Raw genomic sequence first — 12,452 nt, forward strand, 5'->3', positions numbered from 1 at the left:
GAATGTCCGATTCATTCTACCTTTACTATTCCCATTCCCCCTCCCTTCCCTTCATACCCCTTTGTCTAATCTAAAGTACTTCAATTCCTCCCCACAACCCATTATTGTGAGTTAACATTTGCATATCACAGAAAACATTCAGCCTTTGGTATTTGAATTTTTAAAGTTTTTTTTTTTTTAAGTTTGGAATTACTCTAGGATATATATTCATAAAAGAAATGAAATTTCTTGACTTATTGGCTAAAGCATGTGATGATATTTAGCTTTATGTACCCTAATGTATTTTGGCAGCAGTTTCTTTTGAGACAATATGAATGAATCAAGCTACACAGTCTCCTAAATTCCTTATGACAACAACAACAACAAAAAAATAATGATCTGACCTTATAATCATTTCAACATGAAAAGTTGGGAATGAGTTTTTTTGTTTTGTTTTGTTTTTTGGAATGAGTTTTTAATACTTTCTTTTAGACAAGCTTAATTATAGAAAATGTGATAGACTTGCTCATTGACCTTTCCTTCCCATTTTTAAGTTTCCAAAATCATAGACCCAGCACTGTACTTAGAAGGGCTCTGTAAAACCATATACATGTTGGTTTGTTTATTTTTAAACTGTTTTATCAACTTCATATTAAAAACACAATTCAAAGAACTAAGAATTTTAAAGACTGAAGGTATATTAACACTTGAGGAAACCAATCTAAAGAGGTTAAGAGATTATTCAAGGTTCCATAGGCAATAAGAACCAAAGCCAAGACTAGCATTTGGTTCTCCAGATTATCAGTCTATAGGAGTTTTGATTATGACATATATATTTGTTGTGCTTTTATTCCCATGTTTTTAAAAGTAATTTGAGTGATGCTTTTTTTTTTTCATCACAGTAGTATATTCCTGTAATATATTCATTGAATTTCTGGGCGCCCGAGTTTCTCCACCAATGAAATAAAAGACAATGGTTATTTAAACTGTTACACTGTGGTAGCTTACTATTTGGAAAAAATGTAAAGGCCACTCAAAGTAACATTTACAAAATTGGCATTACTCTATTGCACACTTCAGTTCTTTACATTTGCTTTCTCCCATCTGTGCAGCTAAAGGAACATGTGTGCATCTGTGTAATCTCTTTGTATAGATATGGCCATACATAACCTGGATGGGTCAGAAGAGAAGTTAATACATCAGAATAAAATAAGATCGATGATTCAATTAATGATTCATATTATTACTGCAAATAAAAACTACCACCTTTAGACTATTGCAATTGTAATAAGCTTAGCAGACACTGGCAATTAATAAAAACAAGTAGAAGTTAGTGTGTATTTTGCCACATGTGTAGGGTAATGAGGTACTAATGATCTCATCAGAAGTCGGCAACATCATCCCTAGATGGAATTTACTCATGGAGTAGCCCCTTTACTGATTGGTCTGCCGCTTATTCCAGTGCAAACTTTCAAAAATAGTATTGGCATAGATTACTCCACTCTGGTAGTATTTTTAGAGTAGAGCCCTCATATTTGAATTCTTTTATACCTTTCTTTTATTTTTAAACAAATTTAATCTTCAAAATTTTTTGCCTTTGTTTTGGCAACTCTGTGGTCTAAAATAATAAATGTTTACAAAGACAAAATGTGGTACTTGCAGATAGCTTTCTTCTATATGTTTGTTTTGATAATGGATCCCAAACTCTACTTTTGTTTGTAAATACCTTAATACGGACAGTAGAAATGATTTTTACCTTGACAAAATTAGTAAATGGGGAAAAATTGTCTTCTGGGATTCAAGATATTCTAATCTGTCAATTTCTTATTTTTTCCTCTCCAAATAAAGCACCTACTTTTCCTTCATCCCACCCTCACAATTTGTTATCAGATTCTTTATTTAGGTGAATAAACAACTCATCTCAAATTTTAAATTTATAAAAGATACTTAAATTCTAACAATATTTCTGCTGTAAACTATAAATTTAAAGTTAATCCTACTCTAGAAAACCTTGGGCATCAACAGTAGCATGATTGAGACTTAGACAAGGAATACATTTTTAAAAGAAGGTGAAAAAAACCTCATCTTTTCTTTTTCACAAACAGAAGATAAAGAAGAGTGGATAAAATGCTCTAAATTTGTTGTATTTTCTTTATCATCTGTATTTTAATGTTCTGGTCAATGATATTACACCTTCTCTGTCAGAGACATTTGTCATTGACCTTTGGAAAAGGAAGTTATCCTCTAACATTTCCAAGGGGCCTCTTCAGAAACTCCTCACCATTCATGGTCTAGTCTTGGGGTCATACTCTTTCTCTTTATCAAAGGTATTCATGTATAATTTTATCAACCTTAAGTGTTGAACTGCTATATGCAATTACACGCCTTCAACAAACAAATGTACATGTATGAGAGGCTTGCCAGATTCTTATATCTTAAAATTAAACATACATAGCTAAAGCATATATTTGGCAACTTCTGACATAGACATGAATGCATGAACATTCACCAAAATCACAATGGTGGAAAACAAATCCCCACTGTTAGTAACTCAGTGTAGGTGTATGTAACTTTGGTTAGTTTATAGAGTTGTACTTTCAATTTTGAATGTGACTTTCAATACCAATTTCAAGTAGAAACATTCTTTTTCTGAGTTGGTGTTCATCTAAAATTAAATGGACACACTTTGAGAATGTTTAATATAGATTTGGCATTTTGTTATACATAGAGAAGTTATAAAATAACTTTTCCACATAGCACTGGAGATTAAAGATTGTCAAGGATGATTTTTTTCTGTATTTAAAAACATAGAATATTTTCCTTACATTTTATGTTGGATTTAAATTTTTAGATTCATAAATCGGTAAACGATTTTGATTTTCACACATTTACTTTATTGTTAGTTCTACTGTACAGTTGATCCTCTATATCTGTGGGATCCACACCCCATAGATTCATGGATTCAAAATATTTTTAAAAAAATACTGTGTTTGTACTGAACATGTAAAGACTTTTTCTTATCATTATTCCCTTAACAATAGAGTATAACAACTATTTCCATAGCATTTGCATTGTATTAGGTCTTACATGTAATCTAAAGATGATTTAAAGTATAGAGAAGAATGTACAAAGGTTATATGCAGAAACTATGCCATTTTATATAAGCAAGTTGATCATCCTTGGGCTTTAGTACCAAAGGGGGTGGGACTGAAACCAATCCTCCATGGACACTGAAGGTTGATCTATATATTTCTAACGGTTTTTTGAGTACTGAAATACAAAGTCTTTATACTTATGATAACTTGATTGTTAAGTAGTCAGTTCCAAAAGGGTTAGAACTTTAAATAGAGCCAGGAGAAAAATGTTTGTTGTAGAGGCATTTGCATTTTCTCATGTGTTTAGTGTACTTATCTCTTTGCATTTCAGAGCTCTTGGATCTGAACAGAACATCAATATTTCATAGCCCTTTTGGATTTCTTGATCTCCATACAATGCTGCTGGATGAATATCAAGAGCGACTCTTTGTGGGAGGCAGGGACCTTGTGTATTCCCTCAGCTTGGAGCGAATCAGTGATGGCTATAGAGAGGTATTGAAACATCAAACTATTTTAGGAGGGAAATAAAAGGGGGGAATGGCAAGGATGTTACTTGACTTATTTTTTCTATCATTTTGACCACTTTAAATTTTTGAATGATGACTTTATTAAAATAAAATTCAGAAGAAATGAAATCATTTCATGAAAGGTTTACAAATCATCATTTATGAACTATTCTAACACACCACTGATTCTAACACAGATATTCTAACACAGATTCAGAGACTTCTGCTTGGTGATGTGACATTCCTCATGCATGATGGCTCTTGTCACCACACCCACTGTCCTGAGAATTGGGTTGGAGCATACTGAATTACTAGCATGCCTCTGGCCTTTATTGTTCTAATATTCAAGCTTGAAGAAATATGGATATGTGGTATCAGCATATGATATTATACTGATGCTGTTCTATTGGTAGTAAGAGAACAGCACTAATTCAGATGGATGCTCCTTAAACCTGGTGGACTAAAATAAGTACAAGTCCAACATTTTGGACAAGGTTAACTATAAAAAGGAGAAAAATTATTCTTAAACTGTACACTTACTGAGGGTTGAATTGACTTAAATTTTTTAACCTCATATCAATTTACATGAAACCTGAAGAAATATAGTTTTTGGCATAAATATAAATGTGATATAATCTACTTTTTATGATTTATTTTTATATTCATGGAAATGGGCCATGTCCATGTTTTCTAAAGTCTTTATTTTTTTTTAAATATGACAAAGAGCAGTATCCCTTGGTCCTTGCCAGTTTTAAATCCATAGAGAACTTTTTGCGGTTTTTTTTTTTTTGATTGTTACATCTGTATTTCTATATACCTTTAGTGCATTAGGAGTTGGGGTATAACTCTGTCATAGAGAGTGTGCTTAGCATGTCAAGGTCCTGGGTTCAATCCCAACACCATCCCAGAAGCCAACATCTGTGTACTGTTCCTGATTGATATTGTTGGTTTTAGACAGTATACATTAACCTTAGGGAGGATGAGGAGTGTAACTTTCTTCTGTTGAAGTAGCACAATTCAAATATCTGCACCTCATTTCACTAGCAATCCTCCCTTTACCTGTCCTCCATCTTCCCAATATAGTATACCTCAAGTTTTGGTTAAATAATAATTATATCTTTAAACTATTATAAAATAGGGGTATAATATTCACTACTGAGCCACATAGTTTATCACATCTTTTCTTGCCTATGTAGTCTTTCTTCTTTATACAGTCTCTTTCTCCTGAAATTAAAAATTACCACTTTTTTATGTGCTTAAATTTTTATATGTGTCACTATTTTTTTTATCAACTACTGAGAGTTTTACACTTTTTTAATATAATGAAACTTACCCTGTTATTCTACTGGATTCACCCTACAGAATTTTGAAAATTTACTGCTCCATCATTTTCAAGCTTCAGTATAGCTACTGAGAAGTATGATGCAATTTTGATTTCAGAGTTCTATAGGGAAACTGTTTCTTGCCACCCTACTCCTGAGCCCAGGCATTTAGAATTCCTCCTTTAATATTTATTTTAAAGTTGTCTTATATTTCTTTTAGCATCAGTCTTTTCTCCTCCATTGTGCTGGGGCACAATGAACCTATCTGTGTGAGACCCCATGGCTTCAGTTCTGGAAAATGCCCATGATTTCTCTGATATTTTTCCTTTCTTCCACTCTGCTCTTGATTCTTTCTATTACTCCATAAAGTTAGACTTTTCCCCCTCCATGGTCTGGGCTTACTGCTCAGTATTCATACTTTGAAATGTTTCTCCTAATATCAACAACAATCCCCCTTTTACTCTCTAGACCTCTAATTTCTGAAAAGATCTTTTTCAGAAACCAGCATGCTTATTGGCTCCCCTCACCTTGTAGGCATTTAGATTTCTGTTTTTGCTAGTGTGTGAAGCCAGTCAACACTTTTCCATATGTTTTAGCATTTCTAAAATGTTGCTGATATTTCTTTGGCATGTGCACTGCAGTCTTGTTTGTGGATGGATTATGCCATTTTAATTCTTTTACTATCATTTTAATAGTTGCAGGATAGAGTAAAAACAACTATTTCACCCTAAGTCCTTTTTTCTAGCACCTTTAATTTTATTTCCTTATAGTTCTCTTTTGACTTCAAACATGTGTATACTGCTTTTTCTTTCTTGCTTTCTGCACATCATTCACACACACACACACACACACACACACACACACACACACAGGACCTTCTTCCAATTTCAATGGAATATTCTTTCATTCCTTGGATGGTCTTTTCCCCACTTCAATTCTTACTGTTTTTTTTCCCCCCCTCTCAGTGATATCATCTACATATTCTGATTTTCTACAAAGAAATCTCTAAACTGGGAATCATAAGTAAGGCAGCCATAGATTGAACCCTTTATTAAAATTAAAATTGTTAGTATATAACTATTAAAAGATCTCCCAAGGGTTCTGGCACCCCAGAAGATTAAGAATATTTGTGTTGAGCAAATGGCTCTTTACCATATTTGGACCAGAATCATGGGATGCTTAGGAAGAGAATCCTTAGAATTCACATTTATAATGAGCTTCTTACATGACTTCATGTACATAAAATCTCATAACAATTTTTCTGAGCTATTGTTTCCTATGTGCACCTTGAGACCAAGAGATAGCAGCTTCCCACTCTAAAATGATTCCCCTTCAGAGTAGGGGAAATTGAATCACCTACTTATTCTCATTTATTGTTTTGGCCTAATTGTACCCTCAGGCCTTTAATGCCAGAAGACAGGCTGTTATGGAGGAAATGACCTGTGAAAACTATATAATAGTGGGAGACCTGGAGAGTGATGTGGTTTTATGAACTGCCTTTTAGGGAACTAAATAGAGCAATATGTGGCCATTGAGATTCAGGGTGCATCTAGCAAGGGTGTTTTGGAGAGTAGCTATAAAAATTACTCAATTGAATAACTTTCCTGTACTTGGGGTAAATCCTCATTTTGTGAGGCCAAAGTTCATACATTTTTGGGGGGAATTTTCAAGTAATACAGTTAATTCAAACTTATAAAATCATCATTGCTAAGGCCCCTCTCAGGTTCACAGTTGGAGCAGGTCTCTAGGAGGAGCCCTGTGGCTTACACTTTTATTAATGTGGAGGTAGATTTACCTCACCTATAGGGTGAGGTAAAGCTTATTATATACTTGTCCTGCCTGTTTCTCCAGAACGATTAGCAATAAAACTCTTATTGTATACTTATTGTATACTTGTCCTGCCTGTTTCTCCAGAACGATTAGCAGTAAAACTCTCAATAGACCCTTTGTGTTTCTTTTCAGTTACAGTAGAGTTAAAGTGAGGTCTACTTCACAGACACTAAACCAGTGGGCTTAAGATAGGGTGGTCTACAGGCTTCACAGATATTCATGGGCCAAGCCCTCCTCCTGTCTTGTCTGGACCTGGTTCTCTGGTTTGATTGCCTATTATACTTTTAATCCCTCCTGTTGTTTTGCCTTTTCTATCACTGGGTTTCTCAGTCTTGGGATAATATGTATTGACATTTTGAATAATTCCTAGTTGGAAAGGATAGTGTCCTGTGCATTTTGGGATCTTTAGCTGCATCCCTGGTCTTTACTCAGTAGTTACCAGTGGTGTGACAGTCCTCTCCATAGCCATGACAATTGAAAAATGTCTCCAAACCTTGACAGATATCCCCTGGGAACCAATATCATCATGAGTAAAACTACTCCAACTAGTCCACTTCTTTATAAGCAGGATGCAGACCATTCCATGAAGACCTACACACACACACACACATACACACACACAACCTTAACCATGGATCAACCTAGTGATACAAAACCCTCCTCTTCAAATCTTGAAAATATGACCAAAACTCATTTTCATCACTGTCTTACTTTCTATTTCTTACTTAGTTTCTTATCTTCTTAAATGTATTCAAATTTGATTCATAAAAGAATATAAATAGCAAAAATATATTAGAATATATAATAATAAAACAAACACATATAAAGCCACTGGTCAACTCAGAAATGAGATTATCATCAGTCCCACTACAGGGGTGGCTACTTTGTCTTCTGCCTATTTTTCCTATATCCCTTTGCTGCCTGGAAGCAATTGTTACCCTGGAGTTTATGTTTATCTTTTCTTTGAATGTTATTCAGCTTTTCATCCTGTGACCAAAATATCTGACAAGAACAACTTAGAGGAGGAAGGGTTTATTTGAGGCTCATGGTTTCAGAGGTTAAGCCAATGGTGGACTGACACCATCTCTGTGTCCTAGTTGAGGCAGAACACCATAGTGGAAGGATGGAGGCAGAGGAGAGCTCCTCACCTCAAAGTGGCTGAGAAGCAGAGAGACGGTTGGAGTCAGAGGGACAAGATACAGTCTCCAAGAGCACACCCAGCATCCTACCTGCACCAGCCATGCCCCACCTGCCCATAGTTACCACCCAGTTAGGACATTCAAACTAGGATGGACCCATTAGGTTACAATTCTCATAATCTAATCTTTTTACCTCTGAATAGTCCTGCATTAACACCGATAGCCAAACCACAACACCTTGTTTTTATTTTTTGAAGTTATTTTATCATACATGAAAAGTTCTCTATGCACTATATTAATTGGCATTGGTATTTTTGAGCTATGTTAAACGATATGCAATAGTATGTTGCAGTCTTCTGGGATTGCTTCTTATTTTTCTATTTTTTCATTCAGTGTCATTTTTTGAATTCCAGCATGTTACTTCTGCTTCCAGCTTATTTGCTGATAGAGAGAGAATAGTAAATTAGTAGCATAACCCCAACTTTGAGGCTCAAATTCCAGATTTGCATATATAATACCTTGAAATTCCATAATCTTGTTGCCTCTGTTACTGCATTTTTTTGTTTTATGTTTTCTTTTCATCTGGATTTTTTTTAAGAGAATGTTTTAAAAACTTGTTCTAATTAGTTATACATGACAGTAGAATGCATTCTTACACATTGTACATAAATGGAGCACAACTTCTCATTCTTCTGACTGTACATGGTGCAGAGTCACACTGGTAGTATAACCATACATGTATATAGGATAATAATGTCCATCTCATTCCACTGTCTTTCCCATCCCCATACCCTCTCCCCTCCCCTCACTCTGCTCTACACAATCCAAAGTTCCTTCATTCTCCTCCGCCCCACCCCATTATGGATCAGCATCCACTTATTAGAGAAAACATTAGGCCTTCAGTTTTTTGGGTTTGGCTTATTTCACTTAGTGTGATATTCTCCAACTCCATCCATTTACCTGCAAATGCCATAATTTCATTCTTTTCAAAGACTGAGTAATATTCCATTGTGTATATGTACCACATTTCTTTATCCATTCATCTGTTGAAGGGCATCTAGGTTGGTTTAGCTATTGTGAATTGAGCTGCTATAAACATTGATGTGCTGCATCACTGTAGTATGCTGATTTTAAGTCCTTTGGGTAAAAACCAAGGAATGAATAGCTGGGTCAAATGGTGGTTCCATTCCAAGTTCTCTAAGGGATCTCCATACTGCTTTCCAGAGTGGTTGCATCAATTTGCAGTTCCATCAGCAACATATGAGTGTACCTTTTCCCCAACATCCTCATCAACACTTATTATTGCTTGTATTCTTGATAATTGCCATTCTGACTAGAGTGAGATGAAATTTTAAACTAGTTTTGATATGCATTTCTCTAATTGCTAGAGATGACGAACATTTTTGCATATGTTTGTTGATCAATTGTATTTCTTCTGTGAAGTATCAGTTCCTTAGCCCATTTATTGATTGGGTTAATTTGTTTTTTCAGTGTTAAGTTTTTTTGAGTGCTTTGTATATCCTGGAGATTAATGCTGTGAGGTGCATATGGTAAAGATTTTCTCCCATTCTCATCACATTATTGATGATTCCCTTTGCTAAGAAGCTTTTTAGTAATTTGAGTTTTCTTTCTTTTCATTAGTATAGCTAAGGGTTTATCAATTTTATTTATTTTTTCAAAAACCACCTTTTTGTTTTGTCAACTTTTGAATTCTTTTGTTTCAGTTTCATTGATTTCAGCTCTGATTTTAATTATTTCCTGTCTTCTACTTTTGCTGTTGATCTGTTATTTTTCTAGGGCTTTGATATGTAATGTTAGGTTGTTTATTTGTTGGCTTTTTATTCTTTTAATGAATGAGCTCACTGCAATGAATATTCCTTTTAACACTGCCATTATAGTGTCCCAGAGATTTTGATATGTTGTATCAGTGTTCTCACTTACCTCTAAGTATTTTTTTTATATCCTTCCTGGTTTCTTTTTAATTTTTTTTTTTTTAGTTGTCAATGGAACTTTATTTTACTTATTTATATGTGGTGTTGAGCATTGAACCCAGTGCACTGCACATGCCAAGCAAGCATTCTACCACTGAGCTACAACCCTGGCCCCTCCTCCCTGGTTTCTTCTGCTATCCATTCATCATTCAATAGCATGTTATTTAGTCTCCAGGTGTTGGAGTATATTGGCATCAGATCTACTGCTGCCATTATTCTCCCTCCCCCACACCACTTTACAACCCAGATTGTTAGCCCACGAACTTCCTAGACAGTAATTGGTCCAGATTGGTAGCCTGTGAATCTCCTCACCAGCCATTGGTCTGTTGTTATTAGCCTGCAAAATTGGACTACTTAAGAATGGCTCCACCACCATTCTCTCTCTCTCTCTCTCCCTTGCTCTTGCTCTTGCACAGTGCTCTTTCTCTCTCTCTCTCTCTCTCTCTCTCTCTCTCTCTCTCTCTCTCTCTCTCTTTCCCCCTGTGGACAGACACTCTGCCTATCTGCTTAATAAAATCTCTTGTGTGGGCTCCCACGTCCAGAGTGGTTTCTGGGTGCTTTCAGAGTAACTTCTATGTTTTTATTTTATTGTTGATTTCTAATTTCATTCCATTATGATCTGATAGAATGCATGGTAGTATTTCTATTTTTGTATTTGCCAAGGGTTTCTTTGTGTCATATGGTCTGTTTTAGAGAAGAATCCATGTACTGCTGAAAAGAAAGTATATTTGCTCATTGATGGATGAAATACCTCATAAGTATAGTATTTAAGTCTAAATTATTGACTGTATTATTTAGTTTTTAATTTCTTTGTTTAATTTTTGTTTGGAAGATCTGCCCATTAGTGAGAGAGCTGTGTTAAAGTCACCCAGTATTATTGTGTTGTGGTCTATTTGATTCTTGAAATTAAGAAGGGTTTGTCTGATGTATGTAGATGCTCCATTGTTTGGGGCATAAATATTTATGATTGTTTTGCTTCTTGATGTATGATTACCTTACACAGTATGAAATGTTCTTTTTTATCCCTTCTGACTAACTTTGGTTTGAAGTCCACTGTGTCTGATATGAGGAAGGAGCCCCCTCCTTGTTTACATAGTCCATGTGAGTGACATGTTTTTTCCCAACCTTTCAACTTCAGTGTGTGCATGTCTTTTCCTAGGAGGCAGGTTTCTTGAAGACATACATTGTTGGGTATTTTTTTAAAATCCAATCTGCCAGTCTTTGTCTTCTGATTGATGAGTTTACATCATTAACATTCAAGGTTATTATTGAGATATGATTTGCATTCCTGGTCATTTTGGTTTACTTTTGGTTCTTAACTTGATTTAGCTTCTCCTTTGATTGACTTTTCCTTTAGTGTAGTTCCTCCCTGTGCTATGTTCCTCATTGGTTTTTTTTTTTTTCCTCATTTCCTCCTCATGGAATATTTTGTGGACAATATTCTGTAGTGCATGCTTTGTAGTTGTAAATTCTTTATCTTTTGTTTATCATGAAAGGTTTTTATTTCATCTTCAAATCTAAACCTTAGTATTGCTGTATATAAAATTCTTGGTTGTCTTCCATTGTTTTTCAGAGTTTGATATATATTATTCCAGGACCTCCTGGCACTGAGAGTGCGGGTTGAGAAATCAGTTGAGATCTAAATTGGTTTCCCCCTACAGGAAATTTGCTTTTTTTTCTTCTCACAGTCTTTAAAATTCTATCCTTATTCTATATGTTAGTCATTCTCATTATAATATGCCTGGGAGTGGGTCTGCTGTAATTTTACATTTGGGGTCTTATAAGCCTCTTGTAGTTGATTTTCCATTTCATTGTTTAGATTAGGGAAATTTTCTCATTTGTCATTGAAAAGATTATGCAATTGGTTTGTATCTCCATACCTTCATCTATCCCAATAAATCTTAAATTTGTTTTTTTTCATGTTATCCCATATTCCTTGAAAGTTCTGTTCATGTTCTTACCATCTTCTCTATGCAGTCAACTTTATTTTTAAGAACATATATTTTGTTTTCATTTGCTGAGGTTCTGTCTTCCAAGTGGTCTAGTCTGTTGGTTATACTTGCCATTGAATTTTTAATTTGTTTTATTGTTTCCTGCATTTCAAGGATTTCTGCTTGATTTCTTTTTATAATCTCTGCCTCTTTATTGAAGTGATCTTTCACTTCCTGTATTTTCTCTCTGATACCATTCTTTAGTTCGAAGATCAGTCTATGTACTTTCTAAACTCTACTACTAGAACATCTTGGTTTGTTTGAAGTGATTTGTTCCCTTGTTTTTTTCATGTTGACTGTGTGTCTTCCCATTTAGCAGTACGGAACAGAGGCAGTACAGTTTCTACCCTGTAGTCCTGTAGTGTCCCTGAAGACTTCCACTACCTCAATGAGCTGGAGAATGCCTGGTTCCCTCCAGTTTCTCCAAACTGTGCTCCTCCTGGGGAACTGCCCTCAGTCTCTGGCTTTCTACAGTCTTGCCAGGCCCAGACTGACCCACTCAGACCCAGCTGCAATCTGACTGATCAGGGTTGCAGATTCCCCAGGCTCTGCCTTGCTCAGTCCTAAGACCCCAATGCCATTTCAACTTGCAGAGAGGA

The 12,452-nt window shown here is 35.2% G+C and overlaps 1 protein-coding gene across 2 annotated transcripts in view; it reads left to right on the forward strand.

Moving 5' to 3' along the window:
- Positions 1-12,452, forward strand: part of Sema3e (semaphorin 3E) — a 269,653-nt gene that overhangs the window by 143,308 nt on the left and 113,893 nt on the right. For both annotated transcript variants that reach the window (XM_047562566.1, XM_047562567.1), the window contains one exon: positions 3,406-3,566. In XM_047562566.1, the coding sequence (XP_047418522.1) occupies positions 3,406-3,566 (161 nt within the window). The remainder of the gene's footprint in view (positions 1-3,405; positions 3,567-12,452) is intronic.

Source organism: Sciurus carolinensis, chromosome 8 (assembly GCF_902686445.1).
Source record: "Sciurus carolinensis chromosome 8, mSciCar1.2, whole genome shotgun sequence".
NCBI lineage: Eukaryota > Metazoa > Chordata > Mammalia > Rodentia > Sciuridae > Sciurus > Sciurus carolinensis.